At 41.7% G+C, this 27,332-nt stretch overlaps 1 protein-coding gene and 1 long non-coding RNA gene across 2 annotated transcripts; one reads left to right on the forward strand and one right to left on the reverse strand.

Moving 5' to 3' along the window:
* Window positions 1-183: 183 nt before the first annotated feature.
* LOC140529937 (uncharacterized) lies at window positions 184-26,307 on the forward strand. Its single transcript, XR_011975740.1, has 3 exons — window positions 184-257; window positions 21,898-22,154; window positions 26,094-26,307. It is a non-coding gene; the product is annotated as an uncharacterized lncRNA (long non-coding RNA).
* Window positions 16,185-26,264, reverse strand: LOC140529936 (guanylate-binding protein 1-like). Its single transcript, XM_072648988.1, has 10 exons — window positions 26,075-26,264; window positions 23,561-23,688; window positions 23,260-23,369; window positions 22,701-22,897; window positions 21,945-22,187; window positions 20,936-21,216; window positions 20,173-20,385; window positions 19,892-19,994; window positions 19,414-19,607; window positions 16,185-16,714 (listed from the first exon to the last, which is right to left on the reverse strand). The coding sequence occupies exons 1-10, from the start codon at window positions 26,262-26,264 to the stop codon at window positions 16,589-16,591; spliced, it is 1,785 nt and encodes a 594-aa protein (XP_072505089.1). The 3' UTR covers window positions 16,185-16,588.
* Window positions 26,308-27,332: the final 1,025 nt, after the last annotated feature.

The raw sequence follows: 27,332 nt of genomic DNA on the forward strand, positions 1-27,332 counted from the left end.
GGGGCGGGGCCTAGAGCGGGGCACCGCTAGGAGATCTGTCTGAGGAGGCTAGTGGGGGGAGGATGAAGAGACAGTGGGTCTGAGGGGGCGGAGCTTGAGGGGCGTTGGTTTGGAGCGGGCGGGGCCTAGGGGAAGGCGAGATCTGAGTGGATGAGATTGAGGCGGAAGGGGTGGGGTTTGAGCGGAGGTGGGAGGTGGCCAACCTGAAGAAGGCGGGACGGAAGCGCGGAGTCCAGGACGGAGAAGGCGTAGAGAAGGTACGAGGCTCCACTTTGGGAAGGAGCCCGCCGAGGCGGGCCTTGGCGCCTGCAGAAGGGGCAGGAGCGGAAGCTTCCTGGGCCCCTCAGCCTTCTCGGCCCCGCCTGCCCTGTCCCTGTGGAAAGCACCACGGTCGCCGCCGTCCCTCAGGCTCACGATGTAGGAGCCTTCGCCCCCTCCCCGCATCTGCCCCCTTCTCTCTTTGCCCCTCCCAGGTAGCTGGGTGGTGCAGTGACTAGAGCGCTGCGTCTGGAGTCAGGAAGACCCGAGTTCAGAGTCTCCTCAGAGGCCTCTGAGCTGTCCGCCCTTGGGCGAGTCGCTGAACCTCCGACTGTATTTCCTCCTCTGTAAAATGTGCGACCAGAATGAGAGACCTGGAAGGTGGTGGCACCCCGTATGACACCGCCGTGGGGAGGGGAAGGGAGCAGGCATTTTTATAAAGCGCCTACTATGTGCCAGGTGCTGTGCTTGGCGTATGGTCAGGGTGCCTCGTGCCGCCCCCATTCAGCTGCCTTTACCCACTCCTTACTGTCCAGCCACAGTGCCAGCCAATAACCCCAGGAGCTCCCAGCCCTCCACCTTTACCCACTCCTTACTGTCCAGCCACAGTGCCAGCCAATAACCCCAGGAGCTCCCAGCCCTCCACCTTTACCCACTCCTTACTGTCCAGCTACAGTGCCAGCCAATAACCCCAGGAGCTCCCAGCCCTCCACCTTTACCCACTCCTTACTGTCCAGCCACAGTGCCAGCCAATAACCCCAGGAGCTCCCAGCCCTCCACCTTTACCCACTCCTTACTCTCCAGCCAGGGCGGTGGCCTCCTGGCTCTTGTTTGTGGGAGACCCTCCATCCCCTGGCTGCGTTCCCCCTCATCGCTGCCTCCTGACTTCCACTTTTTACAGGAAACCATTCTCAGTATTTTAACGTCATTACCTTTTCTGAGTTGGTTGTCTCTCTCCCTCTCCCCCTCTCCCTCTCCCTCTCTCACTCTCCCTCTCACTCTCTGTCTCACTCTCTACCTCTCTATCTGTCTGTCTGTCTGTCTGTCTGTCTCTCTATTTCTATATTTATGCTATGCCTAGCATATTTGTTCGTAGTATTTGCATGAGCTCCTAGGGATCGGGGACTAACATTTTTGCCTTCCTTTGTAACCCCAGGGCTTAGCACATTGTCCAGAACCGAGGGAACGTTTATGCTTGCTCTTGTCTGAGATCAGGAAAAGACTGGACTTTGGATGTGAGGAGTGGGGGTATTGGGGGGGCTAGTGGAAGGGGAGGGAGGTGGGCACAGTCTGTTGGATTCGGGGTCGACTTAAAAAGAGGAGTAGTAATATGGTCTATGGAGGGCAGGGGTGAGGCTCAGCTAGCCCAGTCTAAGGAGGGAAGGCCTTGAGGCACTAAAACCGGCAATGGAGGGGGAAGGGAAGAGGATGAATTGAGGGAGAAAGGCCAGTCTGAAGGACGAGGGTGGGTGCCCCCTAGCAACTAACTAGGAGGATGGGGCCTTGATACTTGATTTAAGGGAGCCAGGGCAGTTAGTGAGGCAGTAGGCATAGTAGTTAGACTAATAAACAGTTCTGACTAATGTGATTGGCTTGTACAAGAATGAGTTCCTGAGAGGCAAGTTGAGGTGGTCTGAGAATTGTATGGGAGTGGGGGGAAGGGTGTTACCTAAAAGAAATGAGAAAAAGATGGACAGAGAGCTGTGGTTAAGGGAATGAAAAGAATAATTGAGATAAAGTAGAGATTTAGGGAAGAGTAGGGAGTTGCCTGTAAGATAGGTAAGCTTCAGGGGAGGATACAGGGAGTGTAGGAAGGGATATAGAGAATTATTTGAAGTCACTATAGAGGACTGTCCCCTAAGGAAGCATAGGGAATCTGTGACAGGGGAAAGATTAAGAGACCCTGGGAGAAAGGCCATAGGACAGATCAGAGAAAGAAATGTAAAAAACAACTGCATCAGTATACAGTGACTTAAGTAAGAATTAGAAAGCACTGTCTACCCCTAAGAGGAAGCAGAATAAAGCACAACTCTAGGAAAGAGGAGAGGCCGTCAAAATGTGGCTAAATTAAGGAACTCATCTGGCCAAACAAGGAAGGAAAAGAGTAATATAACTGTTATATGTAATTATATATTATATATGACTATATATAATATATTTGTAATATATTATTATTTTGTATATTAATACAATAGCTCATATTGATATAATGCTTCTATTTTTACAAAGAACCTTCTTTACAATAACTTCTGGAAATTGTTGTAAAGTATTATTTCTATTCTGTAGGTGAGAAAACTGAGGCTCAGAGAGATTAAGTACTTGCCTGATTCACATAGATAGGTGTAGAGCTAAGAAAAGGTCTAATACTCATATCTACCCTGCCCTTGCTGGTCTTACTCAGATTAGCAGGTCTGCAGGGTACTCTCTGAGGGGGCCAGGCTCCTCCTTGATCATTTTCCACACTGTTGGTAAAGAGGAATCCTTTTTCTCTCCATATTCATCTCCTCCCCAAGAACTGCAATCAATTCACGCTGCCATTGCTTTTGTAAAAGAGTATGCCCACTGTGTTCATCCTTGGTTCCCAAAGAAGACCATGCCATCAGAAAAATGATGACATGACTTGCACTTGACTTTGTTTTGAGTGAGAGAGGGCTGTGCAGGTTACCAGCCTCACTTCTCCTCCAGAGCCATCTAAATCCAGAGACCTGATATTCCTCAGGATGACTGGAGATGACCCAGGATACACTGGGAGACCTTGGGCCCTTTAGGCCAAAGTCTTTGCAGGCACTCACTTAGGGTGAGGGAACGCCCATTCATTGAATAGGTCTGTTTAAGAAGTAGCCAGGGCATGGCCCCTTTAATGAGGTCAAGAAAAGAAAGACAACAGGATGGGTGGGAAACAGCAACAGTTACTATTGATAATCACTCTCAAGTTGGAGGCTCCAGAGGAGCCCTCAGGCAGTGCCCCAGTGGAGTCCCAGTTTCAGAGTGCAGGAGGTTTAAGGTTTTGAGAGAGGGGAAGGGGAAATAGGAAAGGAGCCAGTAAAACCCGAGTCAACTGGGCATCTTTTGGCCATCCAAGTTTACCTTCCTTTGGAGAGGAAAAGGAAGGGGAGGGGGAGCAGAAAGGAGAGGAGGAGGTGAGGTACCCAGCTAGCATTCATCCAGCTGCTTCTATTCACAGGATTGTGTTCGACCAAAGAAGACCATGCTATCAAGTCAAGCCATGTCATCATTTCTCTGATGCCAATGGAATACCTTATGTGACTTCCTAGACCATAACTCCCTTCCCTGGCCTTTACTTTCTTCTCTGTCTTATCTCTCCCATTAGAATAGAAACTCTTTGTAGCCCCAACAGTTTAGCACAGTATTTGGCCCAGAATATGTACTTAAATGTTTTTCATTCATTCATTAGAGGAAATTTTATGTTGTCTTAACTGAATTGATAGGAACCCAGATGACTAGGTGTTAATGTATTAACAAGGAGTTAATTCCTAGAGATCCCTTCTCTACTTGCTGGCTTAAGGCATCCCTGCCCTGGACACAAATTTATTCAGGACTGAGCAAAGGCTCACAGTTTGAGCAGAAGAACAGTCACTTAACTTTTAGCAGAGCTAAGGACATTAATTTTCCTACAGGTGTCCCTTTGAGGAAGCTCCTTTTCAGATGGTCAAACTGACTTCAAGAAATCTTCCATTAAATGAAGTGATAAAAGTCTTTTTCCTTCTTATTGTCTGATAGATACTCTAATCTGATTAAGGCATGGGAATAGACAGACCTTAATTAAATTGAAGTATTCCGTGTCCCAAGTTTGATCACTGTCTTTAATCTATTTTCTGGGACCTTAGCATTCATTCTTAACCTTTTACATAGTTTCTTAAGAGAAAATGGCTAGGTTTTAGACTAGGATAATTAAAAAAATGCTTTTTTAATGTTTCTAAAAGAGATGGGTTAGTTTGCTTCTACATTCCTTATTGACACTTCTAGATTATTCTGTGCCATTGTTGCTTAGCCACTTCTTCTCCTTTTAGTTTACAGCATTCAAATATGTGATTGTTATCTCCTGTTTCCAGGTCATTCTCCCTCCTCTCCCAATGAGTTTAGGGTGTATCTCTCTTTCTACCCTAACTCTTGTCTTCATACCTGGGGACTTCAACATGTATATTGATATTTTTGCAAAGACTCTTAACTTCTCAGTTCCCTGGTCAGCTCAGTTTCCTTGCTTTACTCTTACGTTTCATTTCAGCTATACATAGAGATCTTCATATTCCTTAATCTTGTCATTACTCAGGAATGTACCATGTTCATGGACTCTGAAATCTTTATATCATAATAATATATTATTCCATCTGGCCCTATGCCTTATGATGCTTAATCCTTCCTTTCCTCAATGCTTTCTCAGTAACTCTAGACAGGTTACACTCTCCTCCCTTCACAATCTTGACTTTTTTGGGGGAACCCTTCAACTCCACACTGCCATCTACTATCCAATCCCTTGCTATTTACTATCCAATCCCTTGCCATTTTGTCCTCTTGCTAATCACATCTTGCCAGACTTCAAGCCTGGATTACTGCCATCACCTGACTCTGTCATTCCTTTTCTTGTGCTACTCAGTGGACCTAGAGAAGGTTATTAAAATGTGCTGATTGGGTCCTCTACACATTAATGCCATCTAATCTCAATTGGGCTTCATGCAGCAAGGCATTCCTTCTATTCCTGTTTGCTTGACTGTCCCACTCATTACAATGGCTGTTTCAAATCTTCTGGTCTGACCTGAAGCTTCTTATAGCATCCTCTCCTTCCATACCCTTAGCAGAGGACCTCATTTCATACTGAATTATTGAAAATCATGCCCCTTTTTTGAAAGCTTCTTCTCTTCCTTTCTATTACCATTGTAAATTCCTCTGATACCATCTCCCACTATCTTCTCTTCAGTCTCAGATGAAGACATGGCCCTTCTCCTTGCCAAGGCCAGTCTTTCAGCATGCCCCCTTGATCATCCCACCTCCTTACATCTTCTATAGCAGATTGTCCCCACTATCATCCTTTCTCTCAGATCTTCACTTTCTCCCTACCTACTCTTTCCTTCTCTACTGCTTACCATCATGCCCTGGTCTCCCTCATCCTTCAAGAGCTGTCTGCATCGATCTTTCTATTCTAACTAGCTGTTGTCTGTATTTCTCCTTCCCTTTTTTGCTAAGCTCTTTGAACTATGCCTCTGCTTCCTTTCTTCTCACACTCTTCTGAATCCACTGCAATTTGGCTTCAGTCAAGGAGTATGAATGAATGATAAAGCATTGGCAGACACTGTGCCAAGTGCTGCGGAGAGAAGTATAAGCAAACAAGACAGTCCTATCCTCAATGAGTTTGATTTATGATGGTGGAAAATAAAACCTAGAGGGAAACTAGAAATCAGAAGGAGATGGGGGAGGGGACGCACACGCTGTGGCATGGTTTGAAAATGATGGGGGACATGTGGGTCCTTTTCCCTTTTTTGTTATCTCTTTGGAATACAGACCTAGTAGTGATGTTGCTGGATCAAAGGCTATGCACAGTTTCATAACCCATTGAGTATAGTTCCAGATTGCTCTCCAGAAAGGTTGGATTAGTTCACAACTCCACCAACAGTACTCCAAGTTTCTCACATCTTCTCCAACATTTATCATTTTCCTTTTCTGTCATATTCGTCATTCTGATATGTGTGAGGTAGTACCTCAGAGTTGTTTTAATTTGCATTTCTCTTATCAACAGAGATTTGGAGCATTTTCTCATATGATTATAGATAGCTTTAATTTTTTCCTCTGAAAACTGCCTGTTCATATCCTTCAACCATTTATCAATTGGATAATGACTAGTAGTCTTATAAATTTGAATCAGTTCTCTTTATATTTAAAAGTGAGGTCTTTATCAGAAACACTGGCTGGAAAATTGTTTCCCAGCTTTCCTTCTAATCTTAGTTGCATTGGTTTTATTTATGCAAAACCTTTTTAATATAATGCAATAGAGGGGGGCGGAGCCAAGATGGCGGAGTAGAAAGACGCACATACACATAGCTCCGAACCCACAACCCATAGAACAGCTACCGGGAAGTAACTCACGGCGAATTCTGCACCCAGAGGCCACGGAACATTGGAGCGAGGGAGATTTCTGTTCTGGAGAGACCTGCAAACCTCTCGCGGGGGGTCCTTCGCGCTGTGGACTGGGCGCCGGGACTGGGAGCTGAGTGCAGCCCTGCCGCGGCCGCGGCACCGAGAGGAAAAGATCCGAGCAGGCTTCAGGGATGGGATCTCCAGTGGCCACGCGGGTCCCTCCACCCACAGGTGACGGGGGTCGTGAGAGAGTCTCTTTGGCGGGTCAAGAGGGGAGTGGGGTGCCCCCATAACTCAGGCCCCCCCGGGAGGTAGAAGCTGAGAGGCGGCTGCAGACCAGGGCTCCCCAAGGGGGCAGGAGCCTGGATCTATTGTGGAAGGTCTGTGCATAAACCCCCTGAGGGAACTGAGCCTGAGAGGCGGCCCTGCCCCCACCTGAGCACCTGAACTTAATCTCACACTGAATAGCAGCCCTGCCCCCGCCCAAAGCCCTGAGGCTGGGAAGCAGCATTTGAGTCTCAGACCCCAAGCGCTGGCTGGGAAGATCAGGAAGCAAGGTGGGTGTGAGGAGAATATTCAGAGGTCAAGTCACTGGCTGGGAAAATGCCCAGAAAAGGGAAAAGAAATAAGACTATAGAAGGTTACTTTCTTGGTGAACAGGCATTTCCTCCCTTCCTTTCTGATGAGGAAGAACAATGCTTACCATCAGGCAAAGACACAGAAATCAAGGCTTCTGTGTCCCAGCCCACCCAATGGGCTCAGGCCATGGAAGAGCTCAAAAAGAATTTTGAAAATCAAGTTAGAGAGGTGGAGGAAAAGCTGGGAAGAGAAATGAGAGACATGAAGTCAAAGCATGAACAGCAGATCAGCTCCCTGCTAAAGGAGACCCAAAAAAATGTTGAAGAAAATAACACCTTGGAAACTAGCCTAACTCAATTGGCAAAAGAGGTTCAAAAGGCCAATGAGGAGAAGAATGCTTTCAAAAGCAGAATTAGCCAAATGGGAAAGGAGATTCAAAAGCTCACTGAAGAAAATAGTTCTTTCAAAATTAGAATGGAACAGATGGAGGCTAAGGACTTTATAAGAAAGCAAGAAATCACAGAACAAAGCGAGAAGAATGGAAAAATGGAAGAGAATGTGAAATATCTCATTGGAAAAACAACTGACCTGGAAAATAGATCCAGGAGAGACAATTTAAAAATGATGGGACTACCTGAAAGCCATGATCAAAAGAAGAGCCTAGACATCATCTTTCATGAAATTATCAAGGAAAACTGCCCTGAGATTCTAGAACCAGAGGGCAAAATAAATATTCAAGGAATCCACAGATTACCGCCTGAAAGAGATCCAAAAAGAGAAACTCCTAGGAACATTGTGGCCAAATTCCAGAGTTCCCAGGTCAAGGAGAAAATATTGCAAGCAGCTAGAAAGAAACAATTCAAGTATTGTGGAAATACAATCAGGATAACACAAGATCTAGCAGCCTCTACATTAAGGGATCAAAGGGCATGGAATAGGATATTCCAGAAGTCAAAGGAACTAGGACTAAAACCAAGAATCACCTACCCAGCAAAACTGAGTATAATACTTCAGGGGAAAAATTGGTCTTTCAATGAAATAGAGGATTTTCAAGCATTCTTGATGAAAAGACCAGAGCTGGAAAGAAAATTTGACTTTCAAACACAAGAATGAAGAGAACCATGAAAAGGTGAACAGCAAAGAGAAGTCATAAGGGACTTACTAAAGTTGAACTGTTTACATTCCTACATGGAAAGACAATATTTGTAACTCTTGAAACATTTCAGTATCTGGGTACTGGGTGGGATTACACACACACACATGCACACACGCACACATACATAGAGACAGAGTGCACAGAGTGAATTGAAGAGGATGGGATCATATCTTAAAAAAAAAAATGAAATCAAGCAGTGAGAGAGAAATATATTGGGAGGAGAAAGGGAGAAATTGAATGGGGCAAATTATCTCTCATAAAAGAGGCAAGCAAAAGACTCATTAGTGGAGGGATAAAGAGGGGAGGTGAGAGAAAAACATGAAGTCTACTCTCATCACATTCCACTAAAGGAAAGAATAAAATGCACACTCATTTAGGTATGAAAACCTATCTCACAATACAGGAAAGTGGGGGATAAGGGGACAAGCAGGGTGGGGGGGATGAAAGAAGGGAGGGCATGGGGAGGAGAGTGCAATTCGAGGTCCACACTCATGGGGAGGGATAGGATCAAAAGAGAATAGAAGTAATGGGGGACAGGATAGGATGGAGGGAAATATAGTTAGTCTTATACAACACAACTATTATGGAAGTCATTTGCAAAACTACACAGATTTGGCCTATATTGAATTGCTTGCCTTCCAAAGGGAAGGGGTGGAGAGGGAGGGAGGTAAAGAAGTTGGAACTCAAAGTGTTAGGATCAGCTGTCGAGTAATGTTCTTGCCACTAGGAAATAAGAAATACAGGTAAAGGTATAGAAAGCTATCTGGCCCTACAGGACAAAAGAGAAGATGGAGACAAGGGCAGAGAGGGATGATAGAAGAGAGAGCAGATTGGTCATAGGGGCAATTAGAATGCTTGGTGTTTGGGGGGGGGGGGATAAAAGGGGAGAAAATTTGTAACCCAAAATTTTGTGAAAATGAATGTTAAAAGTTAAATAAATAAATTTAATTTAAAAAATATAATGCAATAGAATATGTAATTTAATGTAATAAAAATTATCCATTTTGCATTTCATAATATTCTCTTGTTTGGTCATAAATTTTTCCCTTCTCCATAAATCTCATTTTATCTATTTTACACAATGGGAGGTGATATGACTTGCCTCAGGTCACTCAAATACCCATTTTGACCTTATCTTGGTAGGGGGTATGAGATGTTGGTCTATGCCTAGTTTCTGCCATATTATTTTCCAGTTTTCCCAGCAGTTTTTGTCAGATAATGCGTTCTTATCTCAAAAGTTGGAGTCTTTGGGTTTATCAAACAGTAGATTTTTCTACAATCCTTTGGTATTGTGCCCTATGTGCCTAACCTATCCCACTGATCCACCACTCTAATTTCTTAGACAGTACCATAGAGTTTTGATGATTGCTGCTTTATAATGTAGTTTAAGATCTGGTATAGCTCCAGTAATCTCTTACTTACCAAATCTGCTGTCTTTACAAAAATCTATTTTCATACTTTATCCATCTTAATTTCTCTGTAGCATTTGATATGATTGTTCACTGTCTCCTACTGCATACTTTTTTTGACTCTCTGGATTCTCCTGACAGTGTTTCTCTTGGTTCTCCTCCTACCTGTCAGCTACTCCTCAGTTATGCCACTCACAGCCAAAACCTTAGTTCAGGCCTTTATCAACTCTCCCCTGGAGAGTTGTAATGGTCTTTTAATTGGTGTCCCTGCCGTGTCACATCTCTTCCTACTGAAACATGTGCTCCACATAGCTGCATACATACTTTATGGTTCACTAGTAGCAGATTTGTTGTCCCTCACACATGACTTCCTCCTCTGTGCCTTTGTTCTGGCTGTCCCTATTCCTTGAATGCTCTTTCTCCTTAGAGCCTTCTCTTGGAACCCTTGGTTTCCTTCAAGATGCCTTAACTGGTTCCTCCAGGGATGTAAGCCTTCCTTTCTAAGGTTGCATTCCTTCAATTTTGTATGTGTCTTGTGTAATCCCAGTCTTCAAGCCTATAGAATATGGGACTGTCTCCTTGTTGATGGAGAAGGAGTTGGGTGGAGTTGGTGAGGGTAAGAGCGAATAGCTCTTCAGTCTTCTCTGAGTTGTCTTGGAGTTGCTGAGCTTTCTTCAAGATTTGAAATGCTCTGGGCACTTCTGGCTTTCAGTTTTGTGGTGAATAAAATAATTTTGAGAGACAAAATTTTGGGGTAAATTATAACCAATTTTATCAATTACAGCCAGCATATGATTGACAAAAAAGTCTCATCCTCTTGTTTTGTCAAAGAGAAAGTATGGCAATTCTTTTAGGTTTATATGCCTTGGGACAAGAGGTGTTCCATCAGACAGTAATTAACTCTAATTCTTTAAAAATTTAATGAGAGGTGAACTTTTTAAAGAGAATCGAGCTTACTCCAGTGAGAGACTGAGAGTGACATCATGTTTAGAAAGTATAATAAGGGTGATGAGTTAATATTTCATGTTTTAAGTACTCATCTTTATGTACTTATGAGTCTTTTGTATTTTAGGGTGTTATTTTGTGTTAGAAGAAATAAATAGCTTTCCTATACTTGACATAAGCTTTGCACAGTAAGTACCTTTTTCTAGAGGGGATTCTATTAATTGATCCCTTTTAGAAGAAAACCTATTCTCCAGAGCCTCAAATCCATAGCCAGGTTTTGTTTAATAGATTTTTCTTAGAACTCTTGAATCAGTTAGCCAGAAAGTTTGACAAAAACCTTATCCACCTGCTTTGTACACATATCCACAATACTCTCTCTCTCTCTCTCTCTCTCTCTCTCTCTCTCTCTCTCTCTCTCTCTCTGTCTCTCTCTCTCTCTCTCTGTCACACACACACACACACACACACACACACACACACACACACAGATATAGATATATACATACTAGGTAACACCTCGTATAGTGTTCCAGGCTTGGAGTCAGGAAGACTCATTTTCCTGAGTTCAACTCTGGCCTCAGACACTTACTTGCTGGGAGACTCTGGGCAAGTCACTTCACCCTATGTGCCTTAGTTTCCACTGGAGAGTGAGCTAGGGAAGGAAGTAGAGAACCACTCCAGTATCTTTGCCAAGAAACCACCAAACTGGGGTCATGAAGAGTCCAACATGACTGAAGTGACTGAACAACAATATGAAATATTCATGAAATGCATATATATATGTACATACATGTATGTACATGTATATATGTGTATGTATATGTGTTTATATATACCTACATGTATATATGTATATACATATATATATATATATATATATATATATATATATATATATATTCCCATAAAAGTACACAGACTCCTAGAAGTATGAGGGACATCAAAGGCCATGGTGTCCAGGCTTCTCATTTTACATATTTTGTACAATGTGGTCTAGGGTGCACTGGGTTTAAGGTTTGGGGAACAACAAGCAAAGAAGGAAGGAAGGAAGGAAAGAGGGAAGGAAGGCAGGGAGGGGAGAGAAGGAGGGAGGAAGGGAAGGAATGAAGGAAGAAAGTGAGGAAGGAAGGAACGAAGGACATCTAACCAGTAAACCCCAAAGGAAGGGGAGGGGGGACAGAAGGGAGAGGATGAGCTGGGTTACCTAGCCAATGCAAGTCATGTCATCATACCTCTGATGTCATGGTCTTCTTCAAAACGAAAGATGAATTCTACTCAAAGTTAACTAAGTAGACTGAGCTGCCTAAATAGGGATCCAGCACTCTGAAGGCCATAGGCTGGACAACAATAGGTACCTGCCCAAGCTCCAATTAATGGCTGACTTAGAGTGATTATCAATAGTAACAGTTTCTCTTTCCCTCTCAGGGTGATTTAGTTATTTTTTTCTTTTGCTCATTAAAAGGGGCATTCCCTGACTACTTCTTAAAAGAGGCTTATTCACTCAATGGACATTATTTCCCTCTAAGTGAGTACCTGAAAAGGCCAAGGTCTCCCATTGCTTCCTGGGCCATCTCCAGTCATCCTGATGAATATCTGAGATGGCTCAGGAGGAGAAACACAATCAAGTGCCAGTCATGTCATCATGTTTTTAATGTCATGGTCTTCTTTGAAAATGAAGGACAAACTCAATCTATAATAACCACTGGCTTGGTAATGGAAGTCAGAATATGTAGGGCTTGCTGGTTTACCATCAGCTCTTCATTCCTGTTTTCTATCAGACATATGAGGACCTCCATGGGCACTGCTGATGCCATGGTCACCTGCAAATGCAGAGGAGCCCCTTAGATAGAAATTGAGAAGCAGAATTCACACAATCCTCAACTGAGACTGCCTAGGTGAGTCAGATATTAGTAACAGCAGAAGAGGATGCTCTGTACTTGAGGAATTCTAATTTTAGGAACACAGAACTGCCAATGACAGATAATGTTGATAATAGTAATGGCCATGATAATAATTACCTTTGTGTAGTGTCTTAAGAATTACAAAGCACTTTACAAATATTACTTCATGGTAAGTCTGGGAGATATATATAATTACTTTCCCCATTTTTACAGATCAAGAAGCTGGGGCAATTTCCAGGATTTAAACACAGGTCTTCCTGACTCCTGTCCCTGCTCTCTATCCACTGCACCCCTGAGCTGCCTTGACCAGATGTCCTGTCAATTCATTCTTGATCCCCAGGGCTGTCACCTAGGGAAAATATTCCCAATCTTTGAAAGTCCCACCTTGCAAATTTCTACCTAATATAATAATCATATATCCTTTTGCATTATGTTGGTCCAGGTCCATAGTGGCCGTGGCCATGAATTAGTGTGAGGGGAGGGAAAATATAGAACAGTGTCTGGGGCAAATATTTTGAGATAGTTTTTTTTATTAGTTCCTGGTGCTAGTCTCTTCTTAGTGTTGCCTGAGCAACTTTTGGAGTAATTTTTGTCAGTCCTTCCCTTCCTTCATCCCACCCTGAGATTTCTGAGTTCTGCTTCAGTTGTTATTTTCTGACTCCTGTTTTATCATCTGAATTTGTAGACACCAAGGAGCTCTTTCATTTTATTATGGCATGGCATTGTTCTTGATCACTGACATCATAGCAGAGCATATAAAGAGTTGGTTTGGGAGTCAGGAAGACACAGATTAAATATTGTCTCTGACACACCTAAATTTGTAACCCTTGGCAAGTCAACCTGCCAATGGCCCATGGATCTTTCAAAAATTATAAATTGCAAAACGGTTGTAGGCCTACATTAGTACAAAGAGTTTCATTCCTAGGACATTATTACACCAATGAAATCCTTGATCCTTATCAAAAAATGACAATCAAAATAATCATTGAAGGAAGTTACCCCCTTTCCAGGTAGGGAATGGGGACCCCAAATTCTGACCACCTTACAGGAGTCTGGAATCATCTCCTCAGTGGCAGCTCAGACAATTCCTGAGACTCTGGCCATCCTCAGTCCCTCCAGGTGAGGGCTCTGGGGTGGTACAGTCAGACCTCAGGCATAGAGCCCCAGCTGAACCCAACCCTTACAGAAGTAGTTGACCCATAAAGAACTTTTAATGCCTTTCTGGGAGCCAGGATATGAAGCCAGGAGAATGCACAGTCACTCTCTCTGCTTCCCAGGGTGACCAGGGATTCTTTCTTCTTGGTTTGTAGATGATTTCCCTGGATTTCTGGTCCAATGTAGACAGCCTGTGAATCTTTACTCCTGTGAATCTTTACCCCTGAGAACATCCCAGAGTTTGAGCCAATGCTACTGTGACTGTGTCATATCTGGAGGGCAAGGTGTCCCTTGTTATCAACTCTGACCTCATAAGATATAATTCTTATTAGATAATCTGGAGCAGTGCAAGGAGACTTTCCCCATTTCTCTTGGATTTGAAAAAAACTAGTGTCTGGATATTCTGGATTAGGAAAGGATAAGAAAATGACCAGATATGCCATCCCCTAACATGAGACTTGTTGAGGCCATGTGGTAAGTTGGATATAGGGCAGGACCTGGAATTAGGAGGGGTTAGGTTTCCATCCTATCAGCCACACATCCCAGCTGGCTGACCATGGACTTAATGTCTCTGCACCTCATGTTCCTCATCTGTGCAATGGGCACAGTAGCAAAGTACCTACTTCACTGGATTGTTGTGTGGCTTAAATGAGATACTTTATTAATTTATTTTTAGTTTTCAACATTCACTTCCACAAGATTTTGAGTTCCACATTTTATCCCCATCTCTCCCCTTCCACACCCCAAGATGGCATGCACTCTAATTACCTCTTATCCCAATCTGTCCTTCCCTTCTATCACACCACATATCCCTTTTCCCTGTTTTCTGGTAGGGTAAGATAGATTTCTATACCCCATTGCCTGTATGTCTTACTTTCCAGTTGCATGTAGAAACAATTTTTAACATTCATTTTTTAAACTTTGAGTCCCAACTTCTCTCCCTTCCTCCCTCCTCCCTATCCCCATTGAGAAAGCAAGCAATTCCATGTAGGTTATACATGTGTAGTAATGCAAAACACTTCCATAACAGTCATGTTGTGAAAGACTTAACTATCCATCCTCTCCCACTCCCCATTTATTCTATTCTCTCCTTTAACCTTGTCCTTCCTCAAAAATGTTTGCTTCTGATCCTTCTCTCCTAGCAGTCTCCTACATAGCAGTGAGCTCACAGAGCCCAACGGAACCCAGAACTAGGACCAACCCTGCTGCCCATGCTGCAGGCTCCACCTAGGAAGGAGCAGGGCCATCCTCAGTGAGGCCTAACCAGTGCTGGGGTAAAGAGAATACGTTGCACTCTCTATGTACCTGTCTCCAAGCTGACAGCAGTACCTGTGCCCCGCCCCTTCCCCCACCTAGAGCATTTTGGGAACTCACACTGCCCTGCTCCTAAGCAGGACAATTTCCAGCTGAGATAGACTCTGGGGTCTTTGCAAACTTTCTAGATTCTGTCTTCTCCCAGCAAGAACAAATGCCCCTGCCACTAAGATTGCTTAGGTGACAGAGGACCAGGCCCTACATGCTTGAAATCCAGTTCCAGTGTGGTTTTCCCTCCACTAGGCTGAGAATCATTGATTCCACATCTATAAGAGAGCCCAAAAAATCATGTCCCATCCCCTGCCTGTACACCCATGTCATTTCATCTCTTTTGCTGATGAGAGAACTGTGGCTCACAGAGGTTAAAGCATTTAGCCTGGATCACAAAACTAGGAGGAATAGGGCCAGAAGCCAGGTTTCCCTATCATGGCTATATTCTTTTTCCTTTAAGCTTGTCTTGCTCTGTCTACTGAGGAATGTCAGCAATGGAATGGGCCTATGGTTTTTTTCCCCAAGAAAACCCCAAATGGGGTTTTTGAAGAGTCCAACATGACTGAATGACTGAACAGCAGCAGCAAAATTTTGAATATGCACACATACTTCCATACATATTTGTATGTATGTATGTGTGTGAATATATATGTTATATATAATATATATTATTTATATATTCCCATTTCTATTTTTATATTCCCATCCAAGTACACAGACTCCATGAAATATGAGGGACATCGAAGTCCATGGTGTCCAACCTTCTCATTTTACACATGAGAAAAATGAGGTCTAGGGAAGTAATATGACCTGCCTCAGGTCATTCAAATAGCATGAAAGGTAGAGTTTGTTTGGTTTTTAAAAATTTGACCTATGTGCATATAAAAGCATCATTCTGAGGAGTCCCTAGGTTTTTACCAGATTGTCAGAGAGATCCATGAAGTACAAAAGATTGAGAATTCCTGAGAGAGAAATAGACTTGTCTTCATGGCAGGGGCTACTAGCAAGAGGCTCAGGATGAACAAAAGTGCTTGTATTTTTGCACATTGTTGTAGCTCCCCCAAAGGAAGGGTAAGTGAATCCAGAACACACTGGACGTATGAAGAACTGGGAGTTTTACGGTAGAAAGAAATTTGGTGAATGAATGGGAGACTGCCTCCTGGCCCCTCTCCTCTCCCCATTCCCACCAATGGGTAAAGTGAGATCCACAGGAATGGAGGAAGTGGGAATGACTGTGCTAGAATGGGGCCAGAGAGAGACAGTGTCAAGGTTTGGGCTCCTCCTCTCACCCCACCACCAACACCACAATGAGAATCAGAGAGGATAGGTAACCAACTTCTTCCCAGCTATCATTCTCTCACTTTGAAATGACCCTTCTCGCACTCATTTGGTGACCAACCTTTTCAGAAATGACCTTTATTCATAAGAAATTGTTTTATTTGAGAATATAGTTCTACATGGGATATGCATATAAATATTAAGAGCCCTACTTTACTCAGGAAGAAAAAGAGAATAGCAGACAGCCTAAATGGGAATCAGTGCAAAGAGACTATGACATAGTTTTTACCTATTTTAAAATCATCTTTAGGTCTTTAGGGAAAAATCACTGGGTTTTTCAAATGTTGTACTAGCTACAACTGGACAGAAAAGTAAGTAAATCATACCCTCCGGTTTGTAAGCCTTGCATTTCAATAGCCCTCACAATACAAGTGTTCCATAAATCACAGGAATCCTGAACTCTCTCCATCAGGTTATGTTGGGGGTTAACAAGAAGGAGAAGGCCTCAGTCTTCAGCATATTATACAGCCATGTTTCTTTTTATGGGATTTACTCAGTCTGTTCTCCAGAGCCTTGATCTGCTTTTGAAGTTGCTGTGATTCACATTGGAATCCTTCTTTTAATAATTGTTCCTGTTCCTGAAGAGAAACAAATAGAATTTAAGAGCATGGAACCAAAAGGGACACACAGAATTCTGGGAATACTGTTCACCTGATCCAAGTAAGCAGATCTTCTGAGCCTCTAAATGACCTATGGAATGTTTGTCCAGGCTATGGACTGGAGTAAAAAGGGCTGGAGGAGAGGCTAGAATGGCAGCTTCTGCCACAAGCTGCCTGGCACAGAGGGTTGGAATAGGGTACGAGGAGATAGCAGAAAGCAGTCAGCTGAGAAGCCAAGTCAGAAGTACACAGGCCAAACATCTACGCCAGCATCTGCAAAAGCTAATGGGGCCTGTGGCCTCTGGCAGGAGCAGCTGGTATAGAACAGATTACAGGCTAGATGTCAGCCCCTTCTACCTGCCTTCTTCTTCTGGAATAGGGACCAGCTGTTCTAAATCCAGGGGCAACTGCCTCTGAAGGTGGTTAAAAAAATTTCATAGAAGTACAAGGGATAAAAGTAAAGATTATCTGACACATGAAGAATAAGTCAAATAAAAACTCTAGTGCAATTAATAAATTCTACAATATTAGATATTAACTGTCATTTACATAGTACGTGGAGGTTTGCAAAGCATTTTACTCACCCCACCCCACCCCAGTGAAGTAGGTCACGAAATGAATTAACCATTTTATATATGCGGAAACTAAGAGAGATTATGAGATTATTAGCCTCATTCAGAATCATGTAGTCACTGTATAGTGTCTGGTTCAGCTCTCAGACCACGAGAAAAAAGAAAAAAAAAAACAAAGGAATCAGCACCAGAGGTGAGAGAAGAGATATCTAAAGAAAAGAATGTACATAATTAGTTCACTTGAAGAAACAGAAGAGCCCCAAGAATGGAAAAAAAGAACAAGGGAATTCACAAAGAAACAACCAATGAGAATAGTCACATAAAACTAAAAACATCCAGGGCAGCAGGAAAAAACCGAATGAAGAGAGTTGAACAAAATGAATGAACAAGACTTTGGAGAACAATCCCAAATGTTCTCCAAACCAAAGCCAATGTTGACCACAAAAGGATAAAGTTAATGGATGATAGATCAAGAAGATCAAACATTAGATTAACTGGGATAGTAGAGGGTATTGACAAAAAGGATAATTCAACTGCATAATGAAGATATATACATATATATATATGTATATGTATATGTGAGCAGAGAAGATTTCTCAGAGTAGATCAGGATTGACAGCACCCTACAAGTGGAAAGAATTCATAGGATTTTGGCATGAAGAAATAAGAAACTCCAGTCTCCAAGATAAGTCATTATCAAATTTCAGAATGATAAAGACAAATATTAAATAATCAAGAAAGAAAATTGAAATTACTTAAGAAAAAATGATGGTACACATTTCCTCAGAGTTCTTAGCTATAAATCAGGAAAAACCCCAACAACTATAGTTTGCTTTATACATACATACATACAAACAATGAAGTTCAGGGAATATTTAATTTTCTGTTGTAATTATTTCCCCTTCAAGAGTAAAGTATGTATATATGTATATGTGTGTAGATATTGCTACTATATTAAAACATACAGTATGTGTAAAGTCAATATGCACATGTGCACACACATATACATATATGTACACACACTTTACTTTTGATGAGAAATAATTGCAGTGGAAAATTATCAATACATCTACTTATATAAACTTTACATGTATATACTATATACTTCTAAACAATATATTGTATATATAATCTATATAGTTTATAAAGTATGTGTCTGTATGTACTTTACTCTTGAAGGGAAATAATTGCAGTTGAAAAGTAAATATTCCTTGAACTTGATCATTTTATTTTGATACAGAAAATGGCATTCAAAATCGAAAGTGACCTCAATGAATTTCTTTTACAAAAGCCTACAATTGAGTAGATCTGGGGAGAGTCTGCGCTAGGGAGATCAGATATGATCTAGGGAGAGTTCCTGGTCCATAAACCAATCATTTCTTAACAAAAATAATAGGATATTTTAACCATGTCATTACATATGCTGTGAAGTAGAGCATTTGACCTTTTGTTAAAGAAATAGAAACAATTTAAGATGAGATAGAAAGTGTATTATAATTCTAAGAAGACTTTAAGCAAAATAAAAAATAAGCTTGTTGATAAAAATAGTATTTAAAAATGATGAAAAGGGGAGGTAAGGCACAGAACTGGCAATTGTGAAATAAAAATGTTTATTTCTAACAAAAAAGGAGTGAAAACCATATAGTAGAAAAGACTGAAACAATAGCACATGAAATCTAAATTTAATTTATTTCATTAATTGATGTAGGGCTTGCAAGAGTTGAAGATCACCCAAAGGGCAAGGGAGAAGCACATGATGGGTGTGAGTAGGTACATTACCAATTATGATTTGCTCAAGAGGATCAGGATAAAAGATGCTACCAATCAGAGAAGTTTGATTTGAAAAGATCATGTGACAAGAGTGAACAGTTGCCAGTAGACACTTCATATACTCCATTAGGATCTTTGTCAAAAAGTCAAAGAAGGTACCAAGGATGTTTGGTGGCTCTTATATGAAGGATTTATATGAGACCATAGTTAAGAGTTGACTCTGATGAGAGGGAATGGCTTAGATTATCTCTGAAGTCCCTTCATGCTCCAAAGTTCTTTGATCTTTTCTTTAATATAAATAGCCACTTATTATGCATGAATTCATGGATTACATACCTGAAGTTTCAGAGCTAGGACTCTCTCTTGCTCTGCTATTAACTGTTTCCTTTCTGTTTCCATCTTTTCAGTCACTTGCTTTATATGCTCCTGGTAGCTTCTTTCCTTCTGCTCCATCATCTCCTGGGTCTTCTTTTGTATTTCCTCCAACTGCTTTGCCGCAGCCTCTGCAGCCTGAGCTTTTGCATGCTCCACTGAAGACAATAAAAAATTGGGGAGCATTAAAGAGAGGTGAAGGACCATTGGTTCCCAGAGCAGCATTCTGCTCTGATTTGTTATTTCAATTTAAAAGACTTAACTTCTTGGGGTTGATTACAGACATTCTCCAAGAGAGTACCCAACAAACAAATGAATTATAGACAGAAAAGGTGTTGGTAACAAGAAAGAACCTTTTCTGGATATTAATGGCCAAGTCATGTTAAAGTTATCTGTTGAGGGCTTGCCAGATGATCTAGGACCATGTTCTTGGATTTCTGACCTTCAATATCCCTTTCCTTTGCTGAGAGTGACTGATCTGCTTGCAGTATTGCATCAGCTGTATCTTCCTTGGACTTAAGGTATTCCTGTAGAGTCTCCTCAGCCTGGTAAGGGGAAGACAATGAATTAGCAAAAGGAAATAAAGCTATTGGGGTAAAAGGTTGGCTGTTCACAGGACACTGGCCTTTTAGCACTACTGTTGTTCACCTTAGGGCTTGGACATGGCTTCTAAAGTTCCCTCTCCACTTCCTCCCTGAATCTGTTGCTAATGGGAGGGTTCACCTGTATCCCCTTCCTGGGTTGCTGGTAGTATTTCTGTTTCAGCTCCTTGGTCTTCTGCAGAAAGAGACCATATCCCCCTGGTTTAGAGAAGGCTCCATTCTTCACTGCTTCCTCCAGAGGACTGAAAATATCCTGAAGCAAAGCTCTGCATCGTTTTGCTGACTCGTCCTGGTTCTGGTTACAAAAGGCATCACACTTGGCTTCTAGCTGGCTCTTTAAGCAATATAAAGGAGATGATGTGTAAAAGGTACAGTTGGGAGAATATATCAGAAACTTACCAGAATTTGTAAAAATTAATTCTTAAAACAAATCTTGCCCTTCTCCCACCTGTGTATCCAAGCAACATCATGCCCTGTTTCTAGACTTAATTTTATAGGATCCTCTGGTATATCTGTCCTAAGAGGGCTTAAGGATTATGGGAAGAGGGCAAATCAGTCTGGGCATTTTCCTAAAGCCCCTTTCCCTTATTATCTTTGACTTAGACCACAATCCTCAATTCTTCAAACTCTTTCATATAGTTTTCAATTTCTCAAAATTAATAATAAATGTATTACAATATCATAGTCAACCAGCATCTTTTAGAAAACCGTTGACACTGACTCTTTTACTTAAAGGAGGTTGCAAGATGGACTATCAGGGTCATATGACTGTGGCCTTAGCCTCTAGTAAGCTGTTGTTTTCCGGAAGAGCCTCATTTTCCTTTCCAGGTCTTCCCTCCTTCATGTAGACCCTCCTTTCCCATGAATAGGAGTAGCCAAAGTACCGCCAATTCCTTCTGGAATTTCTGGTCCACATCCTTGAAAGAATCCCTGATAAAGAGTTCAATGGCTTCTCTCTCACAGGTGGCATGTATGTCCAACAACTCCCGAAGGCTTTCTGTGGGGAACTGGATCCTTTGTTTCATCATCTCTTCGTAGTGTGTCAGGGCCCTTTGCACTGCAACTGAGTTCTCTATTTGAGCCAGTGCCAGGACTGCATTCTCCATACAAGGCATTTCTCCACTGGTGATGGCCTCGACATAGGTCAGAACCAGGTTCTCTAGACCTATAGGGAAAACAAAAATGGAAGAGGTCAGAACCTATCATACCAAGTAATGGGTATATAAACTTAACTTTTCCTTATATCTTAATTATTTTATATGTTAATTCTTGTATCATTGGGAAAGACTTGGACTTAGAGTCTTGAAGCCTTTCAAGTTAGTCCTTTCCTACTCTAGCATTTTATGATTCTATGAAGCTTTCAGGAAGTTTTTTGATATGGGAGCAAGATGTGTCCAAAGTGGTAATAATGAGAAGCGATGGATAGAATAGATAAAGGTACAGCTTCTTTCCTAAACAGAGTAGCTCTTGATAACTTCATTTGTCTTCCCTCTTTTGGGCATGGTCAGAATGTGTCATGGTAAATAATAGGCATAAACATTTCATTGTCTTAATCATTGCACCATTGGTGAAGGATGTAGCATGGGTTATTATAGGGCAACTTTTCAGGTTAGCCTTTTCTAGCTCTAACTTTTTATTATATTTTAGGGAGTTTATTTAGCCTTTTAGAGACTTTCTGACAGAAGAGGAAGGAGTGTCCATAATGGTATGAGTGGATGAAAGAACATGGACAGGAACCTGGAAAGGTCTTTTCTTATCCAGTACAGCAGATTATATCTTTATCAGGAGCTCTCCTAGGAGTGTTTTCTCTTCTACTTTCCTCTCCTGGTTTTTTTTTTTTAAACAGCAGAAGAAAAGTACTGGAAAGGTGAATAGAAGGGAGAAAAGACTCACGGGGCCCATTGACTTTGATGCCTCCCTGGAGAGTTTTCACATTGGAATGCTGGAAGATATAGGAGCAGAAGCTTCCAACTTGTTCCACAAATTCAGAATCCAATTCACTGTCATGAAGTGTCTCGAGCTGGGAAAGCTTCTTTCCGTGTGTTGGTCGATCAAAGATAAAGCATTTCTTCTTGGGGAAGAACTGGCGGATATACTGACGAGGTAGGTTGAACATTCTAACTTTCTCAGGTTCGCCTAAGGGAAGGGAAGGAGGAGTCTTGTAATAGACAATAGAGCCTGGACTTCAGAGAAGCTCTGTAAAGTGATAAAGTCGCTTTCAGGGACCTATCTTTGGGTTGTAATAAGCTTCTTTGTGCTAGGTCTTTGCATGTGGACTCCCCCATTAGAATTTTAGCTCCCTGAAGGTATTGACCACCCCCCCCACTCACTTCTTTGTATATCCAGTGCTTAGCATTGTGCTGGGCAAAATAAAGATGCTTAATAAAAGTTTGTTGATGGTAATGATGATGATGATGATGATAAAAAAAGACAAAGGACTTGTTCGTAAGATAGAAGAGGGATTCAGTTTTTCACTGAAGGCAATAATCTAGATTCAGCCAAAAAAGGAAAAACTTTCTTTTTCTTCAAATAGGCAGGGAACCAAAACTAGAGAAGTCTGTATTCACAACATAAAACAAATCCAGGAGGTTTCTCCTTCCTCCCTGCCCTTCCTCCCCACATCACTGCCCAACTCTCAAGCCCTGGAACCTTTCTTAGGCTTCAGTGCGATTTCCAGGTACTCATCAGAGGTGATGAATTTCCCATTAATTTCCAGCTCCAAGGTGAAATCACGCACAGTCCACACAAAGTCAGGAAAGAAGCCCAAAAATTCTGAGGAGTTTTCTACCTCATCAGTGTTGGGGTTAGATTTGCTCTTGATGTGATCTGACAACTCAGTCACATAGCTGGGGAATTAATTAAGGAAATATGGCAGAAAAAAGCACTAGCTCTTGTTCCATAATTTTTTCATTTCTCTGAAAACTTTTATTTCCCCTTGACCCTGAGCCAGCTGATTACTTTTTCATCATGAAGCATGAGTAATTTCTCTAGAACCTGTGATGTGTGTATATGTGTGTGAAAACTTGTGCTATGTGAACATGTGTGTATATATGTGTGCATGTATATACATACAACACACGTGCACTCTTATACCAGTCATTAGAACATGAGGCCAAGAACATGGGCTTCAGAGAGATATTGGGGAAAGTAGTGGCCCCCCTCCTCCCTTCCCCAACTGTCCTTTTCTACCAAATCCCAAAAAGGATACTGCAGCTGGTCCATGGCCTGCTGGTTGATGGTACCCATGCTGTTATAGACCAAGGTGCTGCTCAGTAGCACAGCCAGGGCAAAGATCCACGTGTCATTCTTGTTGTCACCCTAGGAATCAGAACACATTTCTTGACCTTATCACATGATACTTTTCCACTCCCATGACTGCTCCTAGATCAGCATACCTGTATACTAGGTGAAAATTCAACTCCCTTGGGATTTTGCAGGTCTAAGAAGCTATAATAGTCATGGTATGCTCTCTTTCATAATCAGTCATGAACAGTGTCCCCCCTTCTTACCTTCTCCACATCACCCAGGCCCTCTGTGTCCAGGAGAACAAGGGTGTGATTTGGTTTCGTGGGATGAGGAACACACCACATCCAGATGCCCTTGGTGTGAGACTGCACTGTGGAGCCAAGGGAGAAGCCTGCACAAGAGTTTGGAGAGATGAGCATGGAGCAATCTGGGGACTCATATTTGATGAGTGTCTTGAAGATTAGTACAGCTGTTTAATGTTAATCCTTCACTGCAAGAAAATTGGCTATTTTCTCATAGTGAAGAAGAGAGGAGATTACATAAAACTGAATATGTATTTTAGGTCTAATTTTTAAATTACCACCAGAGAGATACAGAATGCCTGATCATTGCAAGTAGGAACATTTTCTCCTATTTCAGAGACTAGTAGACATACCTAAGAAGTTTTCCCTTATTAACTTCATGTTTATTCAATTATTATTCCCTCATTCATTCACTCATCCATTTAGATATCCATCTATTTATTCATTCATCTATCCATACTTCTGTTCATTCATTTCATCTATTCACTGAATACCTACTTTGTGCAAGGCACTCTCCTAGAAGCGATGAGTGATATAGTGGTAAACAGAGCATGATCTCTTCTCTCAATAACTTCTGTCTTCTTAGGAGATATAAGATATGCATAGAAAACTATATTAAAAAATCAAATATGCCTCAGGCAAGCACAAATATGAATAGGAATTCATAGGAGGGATATTTCATTTCTTTGTTTAAGGGCTTGAAATGTCTTCAGAGAGGAAAAGGCACACTTAAACTGGGCTTCGAAGATTAAGTAGGATTTTAACCTGTGGAAATATGGCCAGGAGGAATAGGAAATAGTGTCAGTGAAGACATACAAACAAGTAATGGTTCAACCAGTTTGGGAATTAGTTCTTTCTCCAGTTTGCCTGAATTCTAGCATAAGTGGAAGGGAATAGTGTAAAATACGTCTGGAATCGTAGATGGGAACCCATGAGTTACTGGCTCTTTGACTTAGAGTCAGAAAGGACTTTTGATATCCTCTAATTTTCCTCTTTCATTTTGCCGATGAAGTCAGAGAGACAAAGTAATGTACCCAATTTACTTAATTATCAAATATGAGAATTGGGTCCTCAGCCCAGATTCTTTGACTGCCTTTGCTTTTCCCTCAGTGCCACCCAGCCTTTGTCATAAAGTCTGCTCACAAAGAATGCTCACATAAATCACCATCACAGTTACCCTATTCCCAAAGGGCACCCCGAGTTTTCTTCTAAGGTGAAGCTAAGTCAGTGTGGCATAGGTCAGATGGTAGGAGGCCTCCATTCAGGAAGACCTGGGTTCAAATGCCGCCTCTAATACTTGCTCGCTCTGTGATTATTGGCAAGGATCTTATGACTCAGTTTCTTCATCTGAAAAATGTTGATAATAAGGCCAGTGTCCCGGCCTAATTGCTGTGGGCTGCCCGGGTCATCATACCTATCTCTAGGTCTTTGGTGGCCAGCTGGACAAACGTATTGAGAGAAGAGACTTCCAGAGTCAAACAGAGGTTGTAGGCTTTATTCCGGATCTTAGCCACATGATGTCAGCATGCAGGGCTAGTGCTCCCCATGGGAGCCCCCCACGGGACCCCCCTTCTCCCTCCCAAGGAGCAAGGAAAAAAGAGGGAGACCCTCAGGCTTTCCTGTCCCCATTTAAGCTCTCCCCCTGCTAGTTTGCTTGTGGACACCGTGCATGCTCTCAGCCCCTTAGCCAATTAACAACAGGTATGCTCAGACCACGGACCAATCTCAAGGATGGGATGCTCTCCCCAGCAAGTTTCCACTGAGAAGAGGTGGAAAACAAGATAGCTCGTGTCTCACTCCTCAATTCCCAGCTGTTCCCTGGGGGGCCTCGTGAGAGCTGGGCGGTTTAGAAGCCCTCACCTTTACCTGACATGAGGCCGTTCACGTGAGAATCGAGTTTATACCCCAACAGGCCAGTAATACCTACCTCATAGGCTTGTTGTCAGGTTCTAATGGAATAAGATATGTAAAATACTTTGTACATTTTTAAGTGGTGTCTGTGTGGATATATAAATAAATATACATACATAGAATTTACATATTTGCACATAAGGCATGTAATGGGCACATATATTCTATCATAGGCTATATGTTATATGAATATTACATAATGTACATATATCATACACATGCACAGCAATGCACAGTTTTATAATTTATCACATTACATACACAGTATATACAGCACATATAACTTACACACATGTACGTTATTATATTTATGCATGTAATATACATATACAACATACATGCATGCCTATATGTCAGATATTATTATGGCAAAGTGGAGGAAACCTCTCTTTTGTCTTCCAGATTGACCTAAGGGGTCTAAAGCAGAGTTCAGAATGAGACTTTGACTTTCCAGATCTATCCCTCCTTGTTGAAGAGAAGTCACCAAAATGAATAACGTATATGTTAAATGTGCTAAAGGGCTAACCCATGCATACATACCATTACTTTACTGACCTCACATACCTGATTTTTTCCCTGCCAGCTTATTCATCAGATAGGACTTGCCAGTGCGATACAGGCCCACAATAGCCACCACCACCACAGGCTCAGTTATTGAAGAAAGAATCTCCAGTGATTTCTGGTTCACTGTCAGTTCCCCTTTGTTGTTCTCCATTAGACACACTGGTGCTGGCATCTGGACGTCAGCAGCCATGCTGAAAGTGTTTTGTTATCTGCAAATGGAAAAGTCTGGTCAGGTAGGTACTGAGATGCCCAATTGTTATTTCTAAATATGGAGCCAAGATGCAGCACCATTAGGACTGCTCTCTTGCTCTCGTTTGTGACTTCCCCCATCTGTGATAGATGCCTCTTGTTTCCTTCAAGATCCAGAGACTTTTCTAATCCAATCAGCCCAAACATTTGGGATTATTTAGCTTCTGTCTCTTCAAATCCTATGTACAAGAGAAAGCAGTGATGTCTCTATTTGTCGCAGTTTGTGTGAATATGAAACATAGGATTAGACAGTTGAAACACAGAAGGAGTCTTACAATATGGATAGTCCAATCCACTGTCACAGTATGTATGAGGAAAATAAGTCCCGGTGAGGTTCAATGATTTATGTAAGGTTTTGAAGGTAGTTAGTGGTATGTAAGCATAACTATTAAGGATTCCTATTCCTTTTAAAATGTTAAGAGGTAGTATTAGGATAGTGTCCTGTCCTAAATTCCTTAGTCTCACTTGGATAGAAAACCTAATCTGTATTTGATCAGATTCTAAGGAACAAGGTCCTGCACTGAGATATTTGCTTCATTCCTACAAAAATCCTGACCTGTTTCTCAAAGGCAGGGCCTTGACTGTCTCAAGGGGGAACCCAGGGTCCCTTAAATTGGTAAGGACCATAACCCAACAAAGAGCATAATGTACTGTGATTAATCTCATGATTAATCATGATTAATCAGCACCCCCTTTGTTTACCCTTAACCAAAACACTCTATTTTAGGGAAATGGTTCTTCATTGTGTGGGAAGTTGTTACTATTATTCTGTTTAAGACTATGGATTCATTCTTTTTTTAAAATTTTTAAAATCTTTTATTTTTTGTGATAAAAAAAGACTTTTACTCAGTTGATGTTCAAATGATTACAAGGTGTAAATTAGAAACAACAATTCAGATTTGAGATTTACAAAACACTTTTTCTATGACAACCCACAAATTAAGTAATAAAAATCTTATTAGCTCCATTTTGTCAATACAAGTGTTAATATGAATTTGTATATTCACAT

The sequence above is a fragment of the Notamacropus eugenii genome, chromosome 2, assembly GCF_028372415.1.
Source record: "Notamacropus eugenii isolate mMacEug1 chromosome 2, mMacEug1.pri_v2, whole genome shotgun sequence".
Taxonomy (NCBI): domain Eukaryota; kingdom Metazoa; phylum Chordata; class Mammalia; order Diprotodontia; family Macropodidae; genus Notamacropus; species Notamacropus eugenii.